This window comes from Onychostruthus taczanowskii, unplaced genomic scaffold (genome assembly GCF_017590055.1).
Source record: "Onychostruthus taczanowskii isolate IOZ18803 unplaced genomic scaffold, ASM1759005v1 scaffold46, whole genome shotgun sequence".
In the NCBI taxonomy this organism is placed as follows: domain Eukaryota; kingdom Metazoa; phylum Chordata; class Aves; order Passeriformes; family Passeridae; genus Onychostruthus; species Onychostruthus taczanowskii.
Genome location: NW_024502125.1, coordinates 2,926,752 through 2,949,088, shown reverse-complemented (window position 1 = coordinate 2,949,088; position 22,337 = coordinate 2,926,752). Strand labels below are relative to the sequence as shown.

At 35.8% G+C, this 22,337-nt stretch overlaps 1 protein-coding gene across 1 annotated transcript in view; it reads right to left on the bottom strand.

The window, feature by feature from the left end:
* CWC27 (CWC27 spliceosome associated cyclophilin) overlaps window positions 1-22,337 on the bottom strand; it is a 95,505-nt gene that overhangs the window by 2,242 nt on the left and 70,926 nt on the right. Inside the window, exons 12-13 of the mRNA XM_041414613.1 lie at window positions 17,842-17,951; window positions 14,950-15,053 (exon numbers count right to left, since the gene is read on the bottom strand). Of these exons, the coding sequence (XP_041270547.1) occupies window positions 14,950-15,053; window positions 17,842-17,951 (214 nt within the window). The remainder of the gene's footprint in view (window positions 1-14,949; window positions 15,054-17,841; window positions 17,952-22,337) is intronic.

The window sequence follows — 22,337 nt, the reverse complement described above, 5'->3', positions numbered from 1 at the left end:
ACAAAAATTGAGATTTTTCACCACAACTGATTATTGACATATGTGCTTCATAAATACTTAAGGAGTTGTTTCCATTATAAGAAACTTAGGTAGTTTATAACCCTGTCCACACTACCAACACCTAAACTTGTTTTTTTAGTCATCTCTACAATTCAGAATAACATAATGTACCATCAGAGTGACTCATGGTTGCATATTTGTAGTTTAATTATAAAAACATTGTCTCACAGTGGAGGGACTGAAGTAATTTATTTTGGCTAACATGGTTTTTGCATTTGTCATATTCTTCTCAACTTATTAAAGATGAGTACACATATCAAATCCCTCTGTCCTAGTATGAATAAAGTACAGGCCTAAGAGATGGAGTCATTCCTCGGTGCATGGTTTTAAAGTGTGTTATAGGAGTGTAAGTAGAAGTGTAGTCACACTTAGTCCTTTCATCAACTCGGGTTTTCCAAGAATACTATAGCACAGGACATAACCTGCAGGATGCAACTAACAGGAATTAAAATTAAATGCATCTCTAATTCTTGAGTCAGGCCATGCAGTGCCCCAAGTAGTTTGCAAATTAGAAGCAGTAGGTTCAGACTAAGCAATATTTACTTCTCCCCAAGAGCTGAAAGAAGTCATAGTCTCTGATTCTTATTCATAACCTTCCACTAAGACACTCCCAGCTGTGATTAAAAATAAGCCAATATTAAGAAACTTTTTGATATTCTCAGAATCAATTTTAGATGCAGCATCTCAGAGGTAAAGCAAAATAAACACAGACTGCAGTGGAGATTTTAAGAAATATTTTCTTTCTGCGAACTTAAGCTTATTTTAGCAAGTCACTCATCTTCCCAGGTAGACCTGTTCTGCACCTATATGAATGGTGAATCACAGTGAATACTGTTCTTCAAAAGCAATTATTTTTTTTAAAGGAACATAGGAAGCATTTAATAATTATTTCTATATTAAGCATTTGAATTTAAATTAATCTTACTCAAGCTCCTCTAACTGAAGTTTGCCTTTGCATAATTTTCCAAGTGCAGAGTGAGGGTGTAGTTCCACAAATACAAGTTTCATAAGAATTTTCCTTTTTCAATTTATAGCTCTCTTCCCTTCTGCATGCTCCTGGGTTTGGTGAGGAGCTGGCTGCCCAGTCACGTTTCTGCAGTCACTGTGCTGAAAGCAGTAACTTCATCTCTGTGTCTCTGGTCTTCAGGAACCAACTTGTGCTTATCACTGATTGCTGACAGCTCATTTTATATAAGTGAGACACTCAATTTTAAAGTCCACTTTTCTTCAAAATTTAAAGGATGAGAGGTAGTCTGTTCTACAAAGCAAAACTCAAAAGAAATCAAAACCTCAATTTTGCAGCTTAGTTTTTTTGCTAAAAAGTTGTAAAATAAAATAGCTTTCCCAAACTGATTACTCTGGGTTTGAAGTACTTAGTTGTGCAAGTTATTGTTCCTCCTAAATAGAAGACACAATCACAAGATTTCTGTTAGGATGCTCATGATCTTAACAGAAATGAACAAGCGATCTTGGCAAGGATTTATTGCTGAAGAGGTTGATTTTTACCCTGACCAGATGACAGCATCCTACAAGTTGACCATGGTCTTACCCCATGTAATGGGGGAGAAGCTGCCCTGCATTTTTTCCCTCTCATATTACTAAAGAACACTCAGTAGCTGGCTCTCTTCTGTATTCCAAAAATTGAATGTCTTGAAGTGTTACACTGAAATACACAAATTAATTTAAGAGTTTCAGAGACAGCACAGGATTTCAAAGGTACAATGACACTCTTGTGGCCTAGTGATATTCTCAGGTCAGCAAACAGATCAGGCTCTTTTGAGGTACTCTAGTGAGATGGTACTTGTAACAAAAGATATGATATACTGTAATCCCTCTGCTTTTGAGATGTGTGAGCCATGCACTGGATCTGAACCGTATGCCAGCTGCTGACAGGTGGTAGTCATGTTAAGTGTAGCATAAAAAGAAGCCCTGTGGTCCAAAAGCTTTGGCCTTCCCAGAACCCCTTTTGGGAGAAACTGAAGGGGCAATCAGGGAACTGAATAATTTTGAATCTTGGCAAGAGTAAGGAAGCACTATGCTTTTGTTCTACTGATAAAGCTAAAACTTTGCATCAGTGATTTTTATACTAAGTGAAATGAAAGGGCAAAGCTGTATTGCCTAAGACCACACTTGCTTTTCAAACTGATATAGCTGTTGTTTGCTACCACCTGCCTACTGCCCCCTTTGACTTTCCTTGCATAGATGGCCCTACAGAGCAAACCTCCTGGTGCCTGGAGGTAAATCTGGGACATTATCTTGCACTCAGCTACATGAGCATTTTAAATAGGAAGTCATCAACAAGTATGAGCAAAAGTTACATCCTGCCAACTGTAAGGGTAGTAGCTTCTGGCAGAGCAGCAGTAAATTCTTAAGCAGTTTTAGGCAAGTGCCTGCACTTTGGAGGGGGCTGCATAAAACATTGCAGTTGGTGCTATACTCTTTCTTTTTACACTAAATGCATACAAAATAAATAAAGCAACTAATCATGTTGCTATAAAATGTAGAATATCATAATTTTGAACATTATAGTTATTGGTTCTTTCAATCAGGTTGCCTGAAATGAATGCAGAAGGATCAAGTATCTGTGTGAGGAAAATCAGTTGTATTTATAGGCTGACTAAAAAAAAATGGGACCAATATGAACCAAAATTACTAGTAGTACCATTTGTTTCTGAGTTGAACATTGATTGCAAGTAACAGGCTTCCTATTTTCTCAGTTTCACAATGCATCCCATATTTAAAACAAAAACAATGACAGGTACTCAAACACTACTGCTTTCTGTAAATTATATTCCACTTAATGCTAATTTTCCTTCAAATACAGTAAATATTGAAGTGTAAGCAAAAATCATTGATGTAGGAAACATTCTAGCACTTTTCTTCCACCATCCTCAAGACAGCTAGGTAGTGGACAGAACAGTAATTCAAGTGAACAGATGAGAAAACAGATGAGAATTCACAGATCAAAGCAAAGGAGATCTCTCTCCCAAGGAAAAAAAATTAGGCTGCTCTGGAAGAATGAACTCACTGGCACTCTCTCTGCTCCCAGCAGAATAGTGGGTGGCACAGGAAGAAGACAGACATTTGAGAAACACCGAGAGACAGTTAAGAGACTACAAAAAAAACCTAAGGAAGGGAAAGATTAAAAAAAATATAAAAATGAGAAACAGAGAGAAAGAGACTTATCAAAATGTAAATCAAGTGAAGAAAATTGTCAAATGAAATTTTAAATCAATTTTGAATCAAAGCAAGAGAACAAGAGGTGAACAAGGCAAAAAGAATGTCAAGGCCTTAAACAAAGGAAATTTTGAAGGAGGAAATACATTACTCACATCTAATCTTTTTCCATTTTTTAAGAAGTGTTTTGAATTGAGATGCTACAAGCAAAATAAGCCTCTTGGATCAGGCTACTGTCATTATTCCTTGCACCAGTGTGTCCAAGAGCTTTACAAATAATTTTGTAAACACAATGCACCAGAAGCGAGGAAGTATGTTTGTGTCTCTAATGAAATATGCAAATATCATTAAGTCCTCTGTGTAATACAACCTCTTGTAAGCAAATTTTGTAGCTTCTGTTTGCCCTGTCTCAACATCCAGATTTGTTTTCCTTCTTGTGTAACATAACCCATCATCTCTCTTTTCATGCAAAGGAGTGAAAATCCAAGTTCCTCTCCCTTATCATTAAAATAAAATTAAAAGAAGAGTAATTTTTTACCAAGTACTTGAAGTAGTTTTTAATTCTTACAGCAATGAGGGTTGATATCCTAAGTACCATGGTAGACCCACTCTCAAAGATGGATTCATCTCTCTAATTATCACTGTTTCACACAGCCACTTCTGTCTTCAAAAGGATGTTTCAGAAAACAATTTCCTTGAGTATTGTTTGTCTCATTAACTCATAATACTGGAGCTGGGCTAAATTACCTACAACAGCCTGTATCCCTTCGTAGCACTTGGTATTTAAACCTTACACTGTATCACACATTTCCACCACGCCTAGTTTGCCAAACCACGCATGATTTCACTTTAAGTAAATTAATAATCAGAGAACCATAGAAACACTGAATTGGGAAGGACCTTTTGGATCAAAAAATTTGACCATTGATCCAGCACTGGCAAGCCCACTAAACCATGTCCTGAAGTGCCACATCTACATGCTTTTTAAATACCTCCAGGGATGGAGCCACTTCCCTGGGCAGCTTGTTCCTATGCTTGACAACCTCTGTGGTCAAGAAAATTTTCCCCAATATCCAATCTAAACCTCCCCTGGCACAACTTAAGGCTGCATGTTCTTGTCCTATCACTTGTTAACTGGGAGAAGAGACTGACTCACACAAAACTTTCTAGGAATAATTTCTGGTCCTAGGTTTCTGCTGTGATTGTTACCACTAAGAGATTTCACTCTTTCTTTTTTCCAGTACTTGTTTTCATCATTCCACATTCTTTGTTTCTCTCTCCTCAACTCCCTTCCTAATGATGGGATATCTTGTACCTTTTTTTAAATGCTTTCATAACACCATGTATTTTTCATGTTTATTGACTTGATATTTAAAAAGAGAAATAAAATTTGCTAATCAGATCTAGCAATATCAAGATAATTAGTTATTCCATGGAAGTTTTAAATGTTAAAAAATGCTTAGAAGAGTAGTGAGAAAATAGGTCTAAATACAGCTATGCGCCATATTGCACTCCACTTCAAATGTTAAGTATTCACATAATATACCACTTTGAACTAATATTGATTCAATCCATGTTAGGGATTATGATACAGATTTTAAACAGAAATTAAAAATTTTACTATTGCTATAAACACCGCCCCACCCTGCACTCTCCTGAGGTTAATTGCAAGACCCAGAAGAGTCTATTAAAGTTTACAGTACTTCGGGTTTCAGCTGTTTGTGCTGAATTTGACTGGGGGAGAGTTAACTTTCTTCACAGTGACTGATGTGGGGCTGTGTTTTGGATTTGTGCTGAACACACGGCCAATGATACCATGATGTTTTTGTCATTGCTGAGCAGGACTTAGAGCCAAGGACTTTTTTGCTTCTCCTACTGCCGTGGTGGTGATGAGACTGGGGGTGCCTGGGAGGTTGGGAGTAGACACAGCCAGGACAGGTGACCCCAGCTGAGCAAGGGGATATTCCAGACCAAGTGGCATCAAGCTCACTATATAAAACAGGAGGAAGAAGAAAGAAAGGGAGATGTTTAGAGCAATGGTGTTTGTCTTCCCAAGTTACTGTCATGCAGGATGGGCCCTGTTGCCCTGGAGATGGCTGAACACCTGCCTGCTCATGGGAAGTGGGGAATTAATTCCTTGTTTCACTCTGCTTGTGTGTGGGGCTTTTTTTTTCCCTATTAAACAGTGTGTATCTCAACCCATGAGTTTTGCAGGTTTTACCCTTCTGATTCACCCTGCTGGGTGGGGCAGGGAGTGAGTAGCTGCTTGGGGTTTGGCTGGTGGCTGCATTAAACCATGACAACAGTGGAGGTATTACTGCTGCTCTTGCACAAAGCAAAAACGTCCCCAGCATTAAGCAAGTAAAACTGATGAAAACATGCTTTAAAAATATTATGCAAAGTCAGCCCATACACTTCTGGTAACTTTAACCAGCCCTTTGAATTTGTATATTACAGTTACTGGAGGATTGAAAATTGGCTTAACGTCTTCAGAATAACCAGCAAGTTTTGGATCCTCCACAGACCAAAGATTTAATTGTTTATAATTTCTCTTTGTGTTGGCCTGCAGCATAAAATGATGAGAACAGAACTTCTGCAGATATTTCTAAAATAATATTTTCTGAGATAGTTTATTTGAACTGTAATATGCTTAGTTTTATCACAAAATAATCACTACCAAAATTAGAAAAAGAAACTAATAGTTTCACTAACCATGGGACCTCCAGCTTAAAAAGAACCCCAAAGATACCAGTTTTTGCAAAGCTAACAACAAAGTAACCTAATCTTGGTGAAGACTAATATAGTATTGTATCCTTGGAATGCTTAAGATAGTAATAAAAATCTTTTTTCTCTTGAAAGAACATTGAACTGTAAGTAACCTTCTACGAGAAGGGGAAATCACCTTAGCTATGAAAAAGCTCACCCTAGTCATAATAATCTGTGGGAAAATATGATGGCTTTTCATAGTATCAGGAGAACTGTGTTCAACTATGGTGACTTACTTTTTCAAGCAATATTCTTCTGAATAAAATTCAGTTGTCCTATCTTGAGTTATCCTATCCTATCTTGATACTGCTTCTGCTCTATAACAATTAATACGTATAGTATATTTACACTACATCCTTGACCCCTTCACAAAAATGTTAAATAGTTTGATGCAAGAAGATGGATGCTTTAAATAAACAACTGCTCCTGGTAAGGTAGACTGGTATGGAAGGCTAAAATGCAAATTCCAGACGTAGTTCCAGACAGCACACCAGTACAGAAAAGCTCTACACAGCATTTTCTGAGAGTACATGGGAGTCACCATAGTGGAACAGATGAGTGATCCATCCTGTCTCCGGCAATAGCTTGTACAACATCTGATACTCTGAAGTCAGTCAGCAAATCACCCCACATGAACACAAGCAGTCAGGCATTATTGTATCAACACAGCACAGAGCCAGAGTGAAAAGAAAGGAGAGGAGAGTATTTCTAGCACAAAAATACTCAGATTTTCAAAACATTCATATTTCTCTGGACACTCTCCCTTTCCTTTTGCCCCTCCCTTTCTCATTCTGAATATATGAAATCTTTACTTCTTAAATTCGTCATTCAATGTGATGAAGTTGGGGTGCTTGAAAAGGTGTGTAAATACACAGGAAGCTTAAGCCAGGCTAATAAAGATTTAGGAGATTATTTCTTCATTCTTCACTAGATTTTCTGGCAATAAAAAAGTCAGATTTCCAGACAGTAAATCTAACACTAGATATCCCTTAACTGAAGCATGGATCATCTCTGAATTTAAGTCAAACAGTAGTCAAAATTCAGATGCCTAGTTGAAATAAGCTCAGATACAGAGAGAATTAGCAAAAAATAAACAAGCAAAAACCCCCACTTTAAATGCTCTGAGTTTCTGAGACATGCTGAAGAGCTAGAGGCAATCAATATACAACGTCAGCAGAAGAACAATTTGTTAATTTGAATTACTGACTGAAGCAGTGGGGTAGGGGGTGGCATTTACAAATCAAGCAAGGTCTGACCACATTCTAGCAGTACAGGGGTGAAGGTGGAGAAAAAACTGGAGGGAAAAAAGAAAGATTTACAGCAGAAGATTTTTTTTTCTTCGTTTAAAGGTTAGTGGCAGTACTAAAACCCAAACAAACGCTTATTTTTTTGCCAAACAGAAAAGAAACCTCTCTTTCCAATGTGTTTCTAATACAGACCTCTGGCATTCATTTATCCTTTGTAACAATCAAGTAAGTATTTTGTCAACTTTTAAAAAATGTAGTTGAGTAAATCAATGGCCTTAGCAGGAGAGACCTAATGTAGAGCCAGTTTTTCCAGACTAGTGAAGGAACGCTGGCTCAAGTCTGGATGGGAGGAGGGGAGCAAACATGGCTTTAATCCATCTTTGTGCCTCACTGGCATAAATTACAGCAGCACTTTTTCTGTCATTCCCCAAGCTAGCATCAGCATGTAAAACAGACTGCAGCTTAGTTTTCAGGGGTTTTCTGTGTTTGTCAGTTAAGCTTCTGCAACTGAAGCTGCAAAGACTGGTGCTAATCTTGAGGAAGCTGTATTTCATAACCCTAAATATGAGGTTTTGTAGGAAAGAAAAATCTGTATTTTATAAAATGCATATACAACAAGTTTTATGAAAGAAATATAACCAGTATTTTAGGTGTCTATCCTGAAGAACTTCACCATGCAAATTTCATAGTATATGCTGCAGTAAATAGGAAATCCTGGAAATAAAATAGAACACATTATCAAATGCATATGGATTAAATACTAACAGTGAGCATTGTGATTTAGTTCTTAATAGAAACTAAATATTGTAATATAAAACCAGTCTGGCTAACTTCAGCATTTACCTGATTCTAAAACTGCTATTTCAATTAAAAAATACCCAAGCCCAAACTAATTCTAGTCTATACGCTACAACAGACATTGAAAAGTGATGCCTTGATACTGTTTTAAGACCCAAATCGCCCTCTGTTACAAAACCATTTACTGTGAGAATACAAGGTAAGTAAAATATTGTGTGCTGCCACTCCTAATTGTGCCGTATTTTTCATGAAACCAATCATAAATATTCTGAAAGGAAACTTCCTTGTATTATGAACAAATATGTTTCCTAAAGAAGATAGAGGGCTGTAGAGGGCATAACTATTGATGGTGGATAGAGAGTACCTTCATTTAATATACAGATTTATTTTCTGTTTGTTCTAGAGTAAAATGAAACTATCTCTACAAACTGGGTAAAAAATTGAACACTTGAATTGCAATTATTGTCCTGGCAAAAAGAACTCAGAATTAGCACCCAGTGTTCCCACAATGTTTAAGTGGCCTCAGTGACAGTTTTCTGAAATTCAGAATTGGGAACAGATTACAGTAACTGACTTATAAGCCAGGCTGCACTTTAAATGAGTAGCACTGAACTTCTGTGAGTTTTTTGTCCACAGAACCAATAAATTAATAAGACCAGGCCTATTCCCTTCAATTTCTGCTAAAATCAGGTGATCTGATCTATGTAAAGCATCACTGTGCAGATTGAGATATTTCATGACCAAAAAGAAGATATGTTTAAAAGCTTTGTAAGACACACGAGATTTTAAATAGTGCCTTTAAAGTACGCATGTCATTACATTCATTTGAATTGGTTTTAACCCCCATTATCTTACATGAGTTTTTTTACAAATGACTTAAGAGGACAATAGTTTTGACAACACTAGTAATTACACAATATGGACATGAAACCATCCATCAAGCAAGACATGAAATACCTTTTTGTTTAAATTAGAAGACCTTGACTGTCACAGTTTTCACAACAACCTTTTTGGTAAATTGGAAGGTATTTCAGGTACTGACTCTTTCATTTTGATTTTAAAAAAAAGTCTATTTTTCCTATACCTCAAATTAACCAACATTTAGAATAGTTTAGACTCAACAAAGGTAAGTAACCAGAAGAATTTTGGACGAAAAACCATGTGAAAAACTACCACCTCATTCCAAATTCCCATTTTGCTCATTCTTTCTTGTCGTACAGTATATCTGAAAGCTGAATGGATTTATGTTATTTCAAATAAAAAGAAAGACCAAGTTTCAGAGTCTAGACATACATCCAAAAAAACTTAAGTGACTTATTTGCATTTGTTGCTTAGTTACAGCTGTGACAGCACTCCACAGGGAAGGAAAAAACTGATCTCTTCTAAAGATTAAGAAGCTTTATGTTTCACATGTAACACCTTACATTCCACCCAGAAAACACTGCAGTGGTTCAGTTATGAAGCACTGGCATCACGTGCTATTAATTAAATGAACTATGTAGCATGCCGGCAGTCTCAGTCAAATTCTGAAAGGCTGCAGAGTGCATTACTGAGAGCAGATAAAGGCCAGTGATGAGATCTGAATCCTGAAGAAGAAATCCTAAACTTCTAGCCAGGTGCAGAATGAAGGAAAAATTACTGGGCTTCACTGTAACACAAACTCGAAAATCAGCTGGGGGTCTACTTGCAGCCCTGACTTGTGAACTGATGGGATTAATAACAGACCAAATCCTTCTACTGAGGACGATACAGATTTTGGCTGATTCCCTGGTGGCAGCAATTTTAATGCACTTCACGTAATCATATCCATCTGGTAAGGAACAACTTTCACATGTTAATATTTCAGTTTCTACACTGAATATTAAAGGTCCAACAGAATGAATCTGGCATCTTCCACGAAGTCAAAAATGAAGAAGTAACAATGTAAAACTGTATTTATCAGAACTCAGATAACCAGCATGGAAATAGTTTTCAAGCAGGAACAGAATATTGCTTCAATGCAATGTTCATATTATAGAATCATACAATGGTGTGGGTTGAAAGGGACCTTTAAAGGTCACCCAATCCAACCCCACTGCCAAGGGTCATCTGACACGCCTCTGGGCAACCTGTTCTAGTACCTCTACCCTCTGAGTAAAGAATTTCTTCCTAGCACCTAATTTAAATCTCTCAATTTAAAATCATCACCTCTCATCCTGTCCCTACCTGCCCAAATAAAAAGTCACTCTCCCTCCTTCTTTTAATCACCCTTTAATTACTGAAATATCTATCACAATAAGGTCTCTCCAGAGACTCCAGAGGCTCTCTGGTCTGGGAGTGCCCGTGGCTGGGTCATGTCCAGCCTCTCAGCCACCAGCACCCCCAAGTCCTTCTGGACAGTGCTGTTCCCAGTCTCTGCTCTTGTCTGGGATTGCCCTGGCCCAGATGCATCACCTTGGCCTTGTTGAACTTTACGAGGTTCACATGAACCTGTTTCTCAAGGTTGTCCTGGTGCCTCTGGATGGCATCCCATCTTTCTGCAGTGTCCCCTGCATTGCTCAGCTTCCTGTCTCTGCAAATGTCCTAAGGGGGCACTCGGTCCCAGTGCCTCTGTCACTGATAAAGATACTGAAGAGCATCAGTCTCAAGAAGTGAATGAACAGGGATGTCTGTTCAATCAATCCAAGAAATAACCCATCATGATTTCCTAACCTATATGTCTTCCATGTCTTATAAAGTTCTGTAAACTTGACTGGTTTTATGTGCAATGTATGGTATTTTAGTGCTATGGAGTGATGACCATTTTGATTTTTCAGTTACTTGATAAGGACAGTTAAGTTTTAAGTTCAAGAATGATACTGAAGTTGATTCCTGAACCTTTTTGTGCATTTTGTCTATGAGACTGTATAAATAATGGAGATCATACACAGATATATGCTAAATTGATTTGGCAAACAGGTGAGTTTTCAAAAAGCCATGTGGTGACTTCCTTACCACAGAAAATTCCACCAACTCAAAAGTTGTCATAGCACTAGATATACTTCAATATGCCAGTAAATCTTGTAGTTTCAGGAAGCCTCCACATGTTTTAAAAGATCAGAGGAAAAAGAGTTTAAGTCCAGATTTTGGTAAAGGACATGACATGTATTTTTATAGCAGAGAATCTGTTCCTTCCACAAAAAACATTCCATATAGGAAAGTGTAGATATATTTCTTACATTTCACAAGCATGTAAGGCTCCTAAAAATTCAGCTGGAGAGCCCTATTTTTAGGAGCAGACAGACATAGTTTAATGTCAAAGTGAAAAGCTGAATGTGGTAATGGTTGGTTAGTTCATTTCTACTTATGACTATACTGGTGAAGAATATAATTACAGAACATATATATAATATGAAGTTTTGAATGTCTATTGGAGTATTCAGAATGCATGTGATTTTGGCGAACAGGAGTAGCAGTATGAAAAATGGGATACAATTAAAAAAGTGCAATGGTTAAATGCCAGTAAGAGTGATCAAGAGTATGGGTACAGAACAGAACTAAGTTAGGCAACCACTCAATAGGAAAGGATTTGTGGCTTAGAAAGGAATGGAAACCAGGTGTGAAAAAAACAGCAACAAAAAAAGTAATCCTTCCACTCAACACAGACAGACTTAGCTAAGTACTGTATCTAGTCTCAGATTTCACATCTTGAAAGAAGCACTTGGAACTCTCAGAATTACTTGATCGAAAGGTGTTTTACAGTACGAAGTATCACTCTTTTCCTATTTGAAGAGGAATATTTTGAACAGATTAACTGAAGCAATTTTTGAATGTACTTGATTGCATCAGAATTTTTTAATCCCATTGCTGGATTCTCTCTATGAAAAACATTTTGTTATGTTCACAGGATCTGTATCATTAGTTTCATTATCTGCAGTTGTTGTAACATCTTCTGGAATGAAATCTGTATTTGACTACAGTTGCAACTATTTGTTATTACCATCAGAACCCTGAAGTGTCACTACTACCTGAATGGGTAAAAATCACATGCATGCAACTATATGTGTTACAGTAAGTCCTACACAAGATAAGTAGCAGCAGTGATCTGAGTAAGTGTAGCCTGTGCAGTATTTTCTCACTCAAATTCCTATTTGAGGCCTACTGAATAATCCAAGTGGCAAGTATCAAGTAGATTCCAACTGGGTCTTCTGTTGTGACATATTTGGTTTCCATAATATTAGTCTCTAAGCAAACGACACCTCACTGCCATTGTGATTGACCTCACCTACATTTTTGGGGAAAGTCTTCTTGGTTAAGATTCTAAGCCAAGAATGTAATTGAGTTCTGACAGATAATCTCTACCTACCTCTGCAGCACTGTATACAACCTTTAAGAAAAAAGAATATAGTAATGCATGTGAGTCCTTCTTATTTGGATTGTAAGCAAATAACGAACAACTAGTAATCAAATAGTACTGAGAACATCTAACAAATCATTAAGAGGAAAGCACAAGCATTAGTTGTCAACATGAAACCACAAGGAAAATAATGGCTGGAAAAACTCAGATCAAGAATGTCTTTCTAAGGTACGCAGATGCTGTAAAATTGTGTCCACTAACTTAGTGTCAGACATTTTTATTCTTTGACCCCTTCTTTGAGCAGATACAATGTTTATGATGATATTTTTGAATTCTGCAAGGGAAATTGGATTTTGATTGCTGCAGACAAATATAAATAATCATTCTCACAGAGCAGTAGAGGTTGCAATAAAATGTCTCAGCAAAGATTCTGATAACTCACATTAAAACTTAGTCTTACACATTTCTCTTCAGCACTCACAACATTTCTTCAGATGTGTTCTTAGACAGTAAAGTCTGGTAATAATTATCAAACACCATACACACTGTTTACAATAGAGTCATATTTCTTCCTTTTTTATTGCATAAAAAGTAGAATGCTGCTGAAAAGTGCCCAAATGTCTGCTATGTGCCATGCCAATACAGCAGCTCAGCCAAATATGCAGAGAGAAGTTTGCCAAACAAAAGAAAACATAACAAATTGGTAATGGTTTCTATCTTGACAGAGAATGAAAATTATACCTCAATGTGTGGCCACTCATGGACACATAAAAATGTCTTAGAGGCAATCATTTTATCTCAGATAACATACCCTGACAGTAGAGCAAAGCATACTGGCAGGTTTTCCCTTCCCATAAAAACAGCAACCATGACCTACAAAATGGCCTGGAAGAATCACGTTGTTTGTGTGTATCATATATGCATATGCCATACATTAATTGTATTTCATAAAAATCAAATAAAGTTACTGTCTTTAGAAAAGCAGATTCAAATTAAGAAAGAATTTAAAATTTTAAAGTCACTATAGTTATCTCAAATTTTCTTATACCACAAAAGTACTGAAAACGTAAGCACTTAATCCAAAATTTGCAATATAACTTTCAGAGGGCTTCACAAAATAGTTAAGCTTTCAGAAGATTTCATTGCTTTGTTAACGGTGTTTATAGCCAATGTGTGTAAACACACATTTTACAATTTACTTGGCCTCAAAGTAAATTATTTGAAAACAGGCTACCTCATCTGTCTGTAAAGTTAACATGAACAGTTACTGAGCTGCAAAATTAATGATATTAATTATTAGTCCATTATGCAGTTTCATATTATTTTAAGTATTTGTTCAAGTGCAATTATAAAGAAAATATTTGACATGAAGATCAAGTTTATAAAATGTTCATTAAAAGGCCAGATAAAGGAATAATGTAGTGGACATGGGGGGTTTAGACCAGATGTTTGGAAGTATTTCTTTATCAAGAGGGTGGTCAAACACTGGACCAGGCTTCCTGGAGCAGAAATCAATGCCCCCAGACTGTCAGTGCTCAAGAGACATTTGAACAGTGCCCTTAACAACACAGCTTTTGGCCAGCCCTGAAGTTGTCAGGCAGTCCGGATGATGGTTGTAGGTCCCTTCCAAATGAAATAATTGCTCTATAACTCTTGGAGGACTTAGAAGCACTTAGGTAGCTCAGAAGGATCTCAAAATATCAGTGAAATCCAAGGATCTCAAAATTTATATTGTGTGTTATCTCATCCTCAAAGAGCCTGAGGTAGGAAAAGACATAATGAAGGAAGAAAACACTGTTTGAAGAAGTAACAAAATAATTTTAAGTCATCTGATATACAGAAATACTGGTTGTCTTAAAACATTTGTCAAGAACTTTGTTAAAGTTTCTATTTTGTTGGTAATTTTGCCGTAGCTCCAATGGCTTATGCATACAACTATGAAAAAAACTGCAGGCAGAGACAGCCTATTTTGTTGGACCAGCTGTAGTGTTTGCCTTATAAACATGACATATAAGGAGATGTCCTTATCCTTACATATCCTTACACATATCCTTACAAAGCTTTTTTGCTAGGGTTTATTTTCTTTTTTCCAGGTATTTTATGTATTTTTGCATTATGCCTACTTTTATGAGCATTTAACAGCATGCAAACTACCTGCCTAAGGTGGGAAGTTTGCATTAAAGATGAATATGAGACAACAGGGTACACACTGATTCCTTGACCAGGAGGCATTAAGGCAGTAACTTCTACAGTGCTTTATCAACTTCAGTAATACCCCACTGCCTTGGGGTCACCCTACACTTCAGATGAGTCAGACTATCTTCATCTCATCCATCTTTTAAAAATACTTACCACACTCAACACACAGTTTTAGAAGGATTTAAAACTACAGACACTAAATGTCATCTACTTTCATGACATATTTTTCAGAGTGCTAAACCAGTAACTTTTAGCTGACTCCTAATGAAGCAGCAGCCTTCACATTTGGTGTTTTCTGCTACTCAAATTCATGCATACCAGTGCGATTATGTTAGTACAGCAGGATTTGTATTGGTAAACACAGAAATCCAAAGGAAAAAAACTCACCATCCTTCGTCATTATCTACGTCAGGTTCAGAAAGCTCATTTTCAGGAGTTTCTTCAATTGCCTGGGTTAACTTTGTTTTGAATCGGTCTAACAATGCCAGTGTCTGAAATTAAATACACAGTTTTAGAGAAATTGTATATTTCTACATACCAACAGGCATATACAACGTTTTTATTATTTTGAGAAAAAGTACAATGAGAGTGATTTTTCATATGAATTTGGAAGAAACACTTTAGAGAGATAAGTGAGAGAGCAAGAGGTGATGGCGGGTGTGAGAGCAGGACTGCATGGAAAGCGCCGGAGTGAGTAGGGCAGGCAATGCTGAGGCAACAAGATCAAGCAGGGAGGGGCCTGTCAGGTGTGAAAAAGCACTTCCCTCACCATCTAGTGAAATAAAAAGGAATATATAAGGAACAAATACTTGTAGCTACCTAGAGAGTAAAACAGCTGATTAAATAAAACTGCTGACAATGAATTTTGCTTTTTGGACATGCTACTGTTCTCTTTTAAAGTAATCCACTGTGTAAATTACAAACCACTCAAGCCTCAAAGACCCAGTTTAACTGATACTTATATACTTCATGTTGATGATCTTTTAAATTATGTGTGGACATTGAAAAAACTCGAAGTTTTTGTCTAAAAAAATGAACCAGCTTAACTAATTCTGCAAATACAGGTTCTTATGCTGCACACATAAAGCTCATACTCATTTAAATCTGCTGTTTTATTCTCAAATGGACATTGCCTGATCTTTCAGGGACAATGAAATTACCAAATCTCAGGTGACATCTGAAGATCATACCATAGTTCTTGTTTCTGATCATCTCAAATGGGAGTTTGATTACACAGAAGTCATATGTCTGTGCCTTGTGATGGTAGAAGGGGGCTCTTCAAAAAGAAGTGAAGAGCTTATGAATAATTTGCACAGCCCACAGGTTTTTTTTTTCTTTGTTTTTTTTTTTTTTTTTCTGATATTTGAGACACTCCTGAAAATGAAAGCATCAGGGAGTAAGTGCCTAACTGAATTTATGTGGCAGGCTACATTTGATTTGTAGGTGATAGGTTGGCAACCTATGTTGTAAAACACCTCTGTACGGCTGTGTAGCTTTGTTTGGTCAAGTTTTTCAAATTTAAAAGAATAAAAACTAAACAAGAATAGAAAACAGAAATAGGAAATACCAGAAGTGTTCACTGGAATCAAATTTCCTTCTGGGAGCAATCTTAACTTGAGGAGTTTCCTGGCTTTTGAATTCTTTCAAAAACATATTTTAGCACTGCCAAGGGTAGATTTTGGAGGACTTTTTTTGCATTTACTTTCTTTATTTTCTGTCTATTCTTCTGTTTAAGGTGAGAAAGATGAAAGTTTTGAGGATATTTGGGCCTGCAAATCATTCTAGTTTTACAGCTTTTCATACTATTGTAAACAAACACTGTACTTGCAACACCTGAGACAGCAAATCTTTGCTGAGGTCATCAGAAGGAAACAAACTCAAACTGACCCTTTTAATATGAAACTGTGACCAAAAAAAGCCACATTCCTTGTGTCTTGTCTAATTTTCTCTGGTGACAGCATTCCTGTGAATAGACCTGATGACAGAAATAATTTTGAAATATCTTAGTGGGCATTTTTGCAGTGAGTCACTAGATGCTATACTGTGCTTTGAATAACTTTATAATTTGACCCTTGCTGAATAGGAGGGCTAGGACTACCATTATCTAGTATTTTAGGGAAAGATACCTTTTCTCCCTCTCCCTTAACTATTGAACTGAGGATAGAAAATGGTGTTGTACTGTAGGATAAGTTACAAGGGGTGTGAGACAAGCAGAGGCTCTCCACAAGTGAAATGGATCACAAAGAACTTGATTAATTATTGTTGAATAGCTGCCAGCAGGGTTACATAAATAAAAATGAAGATCTCCTAGAATATATATCCCTATCAACTCATCTTGTTTTCTAGTGATGTCTAGGACAGGGCTGATATAAATTCATTAGACATGGTTTTAAGTCCCTTGATCCACACTGCCAACAGAGCTTTAGTACTCTTTGATTCAAAGATAATGGGATTTTGAATGTACAAAGTTTCCATAAACTTCTTAGTTCAGGGCTAAATCAGCTTGCTGCATATATAAAGGTTTGCCAAATGCTGCTTTGAAGTTACTAAGCCTCAAGTTTCCACTCTCTTCTAGATTCAACATGTGAACAGGAACATCTTCGTAGTTGAACTGACATGCACTTACAAACCAATGTATTTGATGTACAACACAGATTTTAAGTTGATGGTATTTCCACTTCATAGGCAGTTTCATATATTTAACCATTTCAGACTTTCCTGTTTTAGAAAAAACAATTGCCTTTGTAAAGCAAACCTTACTTTGCTCATGTTTGCCTACTAGAGCCTACAGACATGCTAACTAATTTTGAATAATAATTTTAATTGTATTTAAACTAGCTTCTCTTTTTACAGTCTTATAAACCATTTCTTTCATTTCACAACAATAAGTATTGACGAATTTAATATTTTTAAACTGTAATTTATAATGTTGAAAACCAAATGCCAAATATGTAAACTTCTGTCCCAGTGTTATCTTACAGCAAGGAAAGCATAAGGTGAAAAAATGCAAATTCTTAAAAATGTAATCAAGGACACCTCTTCATGACTAGCATTTCCTTTCAGAAGATTTTAGCAACTAAACTGGGATCCCCTTCAAGCACACATTGAAGATTCACTTACCTGTCTAACTGGGTAATTAAAATATTTATTTTTATGAATAATAACTTTCTTTTAATAGAAAATGAAATAACAGATTTTAAAACTCTGCTTTTATACAAATCAAGAGATAAACATAATTCATTTTCTGGACTTTTGTTGCACAGGCTATCAAACTATTACCTGATCTTCACGGGAAACTCCTTTCTTTGGCTGCTGCTTTCGCTTGTCTTCGTATTTTCTCTTCTCCTGAAGGTATTCTTCAACAACACTGTTTGGAGCAGGTTCCTCCTCTGAATAAGGAAACATATTTAGTTAAACAAATTTAGTTGGTTTCATGATTTAATGTCTTTTTGGAGATAAAATACCAAGCAGAACACTCCCATAAAACATTTCAGTTGTACTGCTTTCTCAGCAGTAGAATGATTTGCTACTTGCTGAAATGAAAAACACAACACTGCATTGGGCAGAGAATGAGTCAAAAGATTTTTCTTTCAGTTATACTTAACTATGGAGCCAGGGAAAGCAGGATAACAGAAATAAAACCTGTGATGAAAACTGTTGCATTCCTTTAACCAGATGACCTTAATTACTGAAGATCTTTCTTGTAGCAGTTGAAATGTTATGTGAGTTAATATTATGTGGCTATTTGTTCAAAAGTAAACAATTTATAGAAAATGTCACAGTTTTCCTCTTCTGTAGGCTGAAGTAGCCACAAATCAAGTTTTGATTTTGCAATATGGAAAAAAAACTCAGTAACATTGAAACTTTTAAGAGTTCATGCTATTAATGAGGAATAAACTCTTTTTTATATAACTCTTCAGGAATAAAACTATTTTTTATAAAGTGATGAGTCAAGAGCTACTCTGTATTTTTTTACAGTGTCTTCACTACAGATTTTTCACTCTCTCATTAAATTATTAATGAATAAATTATTCATTAGTAGTTTAATGGGACAAAAACTGAACTGGAAAATTGATCAACACTTTCACATTATTTTCTTCTTCTTGAACAACATAAAGACAATGCACATATTGATTTAGTATACTTAAAATTTATGCACACATATTTACACAATTGTTATTCCTGGTAAGAAACAGAAGAATAAACCTCCTGGATATCCATTGCAAATAATGAACATTTGCAAACGAAAATATTTTTGGAAAAAAATGTTTCAAGAAATTCCAGGATATATGGTCTGGTGAACTGTAAATCTAAATGAATTTGTTGTTATCAGGTTTTTTAGATGACTGCTGACAGCTGTACAGAAAAAGTTTCTGATTCCAAACTAAATGTCTCTTGCAACTCAAGTTTACTATGAAGTTTATAAACACAGCCATCTGTAATAAAAGGAAATAAATTTGTAATTATGTATTTAGATATAAAATACTTATTTACATATTTCTATAAATAAAATATCTTATTTCCTTTTTATCCTAATTTCTACATTGCAATTGAACAACATTTAAACCCTTTCTACACTGTATTTAAAAGGTACCAGGAAAAGTAGTCAAGCATACTTAATACCATTCAGAGCTGGGGTTTTTTGCTGTTTCCAGTTAGTATGTTGGATATAATAATGAACAGAGTATCACATGTACCAGCAAGACAAAGAAAGAAAAATCCATCTTCCAGAATGATCAAAATAGAAAAATGCATACACACACACATTTAGGGAAGATTAAACAGCTGCATGAATGAAATCAAATCTGGCATAAAATTTCATGCAGCATAATATCAGATGAACTGAGGAGAACAGAAATTCACAAAAAAACTACCACATATAATGAAAAAGCTCAGTATTTCCCCCAATTATGTCAATCTATTCTACTAATTAAAAATCTTTTTCTTAATTCAAGACCACCCCCTTGTCAAAATAATTCATTAGTTTTAGCATAAATGCATGTATCCAAAGTGTTGACCATCTGGAAACAACATAATGTTGTCTTTTACTAACATTTAGCCCCTAGATAAATAATTTGAAGTAGAAAACCATCTGCTTCCTTATAAAAAACAACCTTTCAGGTGACATTTAGCTAAATGAGTACTTTGAAGGGAGTACATTTACTGCATGATCAATATAACTGCCCTTAATGCAATATGATTGCTTGTCTATGATAAGCAAAAGAACTGAGAAGAGTGCTCTTGAACATATTTGAAAACACCAGTCACAAACTGGCCACAAACATTTAAACCTGAAATCCACCCTTTGATATACATGTGCTGAATTTAAAGATGTGATCCTTACTCAGATAGGTCTTTTGCCTAAAATTTAGTTTAAAGTAGTGCAGCTCAAATACAATTTTTATACAAAAAGGGTAAAATTCCCCTGAAGCTGTGTGTCTGTGTGTTTTTATCGCACTCTTATGTGTGCCACTTACTGTTAATACAAGTAATTTAAATTTCAGTTAAAAGACTTCTTTTGATATTATTGTTTCTTGGGTCTTTGCCTGTCAGAGGTTTTCTAATCCTCAACTTCATGCTCTCTGCCTACTAGGAAAGCCTTTTCATAACTCAGACAAAAGATAATCAGATCCACTTGAACTAACTTCAGAGTGACTCAACCAAAAGAGCTGTCCCCTTGTATGCATCATATTTTTCCAACTTTCGTTAAAATTATTTAAAAACATGCTTGTATTTCTTCATGAAGTCCTACAACCTATCACACAACATTTAAAGCAAGCAACAAATCAGGAAGAACTTTCAAGAGCCCCTAAGCCAACGGGTTATTAACATTTTAAAACTTGAAAACTCCAATGATTACAAAACCATAGAGTACTTTTTAATAGAAATTATATATTCAGTTTCTGGTAAGCAGGAATTATTTGATAAAATTCCTTTGTGTCTGAGTGGTAACTAGCAAGCAAGGAAAAATGCCCAGAAGAGAGAGACTTGTGGGAAGAAAATTTTTAAAATGTAGAAGTAGATTGCTGCCTACTGCTTCATATCTCCCAGTTTGCAACCCAGATTCCTTGCAAGTCTTTTGCAGCTGAATTGAAAATAAGAGGTATCACAAGATACAGAAGCCAATTTAAGTTACAGGAATCTTGTTCCCTAGGAGGATCTCACCACAAACACAGTGTAAATAGCATGATGGAAAGAATTTCTTGTTGAGTTTGAACAAGCTGTTGTGTATATTCCATGAGGAAGGAAGGTGAGGGGGAAAAAAAAACCAGATAACCTACCTTATTGAAAATACATTTCATGATACTTTCAAAAGAATTTATAAGTTGCTGTTTAGGTAAGCTAGCTTGAGTTACCACCAAGAAAGTCTTCATCTTACTGTGTCAAAATAATTTCTTTCAGGCTGATTCTTCTATCCTGAAATTACGGCCAATACATGCCAACATGATGATGTAATCTAACCTAAAACTTTGGGTTTGGGACATGGTTCACAGTGATAGTCTGAAACTAAGGAGGAAATCCTAAAGTCTTTAAACCAGAAAGGAAGATATTAATTAAAAAAAATATGAAAGACCTTATTTTGCTCACACTTAAAAAAGGAACAGTTTAAATGATGTCTGTTTTTAACTACCAAACGGAGGAAATATAACAAAGGTAAAACTTGATCCAAGAGCATTGAACTGAAATGACTGGATGGTTTAGGAATGATCAATTCCTAACAACAAGTGAAGCAGAAAAGAAAGCTTGGTAATTTTAAGCTTAATTTCTAAAGCATCTGGTACATTTAACAACATAACAAACACGAAACAAAAGATGTACCAGAATTGTTCTGTTTTCAAAACTGCAATTTTATCTTCCACTAAATGAAATAAAGAAATATGAGTTCTAATTCAGCTGCCTGTGGTAGATCAGAACCGCATGATCACTGCTTATGCTCACATTGATACTACTCTTGAAGACTGGGCTCCATTGCTAGCACTGCAGGTAGTGTAACTTTGTCGTAACAAGTCCACCAATTGTGGCACAGATAAGGTACAATTTGACACAAATGCAGATCTGAGAGTATGCATGCAATTTTCCACAGTACAAACTTTTTTAAACAAACCTTGCAGTAATTACTTTTCTTGTAACTAGAATCCATATGAAATTCTACAGATTTTATTTCCTTTTAAGAAAGAGATAATGAAGTTGCACATACATCACTCATTGGAAAATGAAGTGAATTTGGTTTGGCGAAAGTATTACCAGAAACACTCATGAAGGGTAGAAAAAATACATATTGTAACAAAGAAAAACATCCTGATTCTGAAGATATATTGCAACCATAAAAAAAGCAAGAGCCTATAGCATTGAAAAGGATCAATATAAGACTTATGATTTTTCTTTGATTTTTTCTTTCATGAGCTAGCATGAAGATATTTACACACACTTAAGTATTTTACATTACAAAACATTCTGGATATGCTAAAGCAATCTCATAAACTATTGTAATGTCATTTTCATATGTAATCATGAGTTTATGCAGAACTGAGATAAGATGAAGAATGTAACAAGATGCACATATAAAAAGGCATCCCAGTTTATTTAGCAGGGTTTGTGCATGTTTGAAATGTGCTAGGCCCATACATTTTCCTCAGTACCCAAAATGTTTTCTTTAGCAACTCAGATGACACATTTCATATGACAAAATACCTACGGGACAGAAATTTCAAAAAATGCATGGCATAGCTAGACTAAATACCAAAGTGTCAAAAAACCTTAAAAACTTCTTGTTT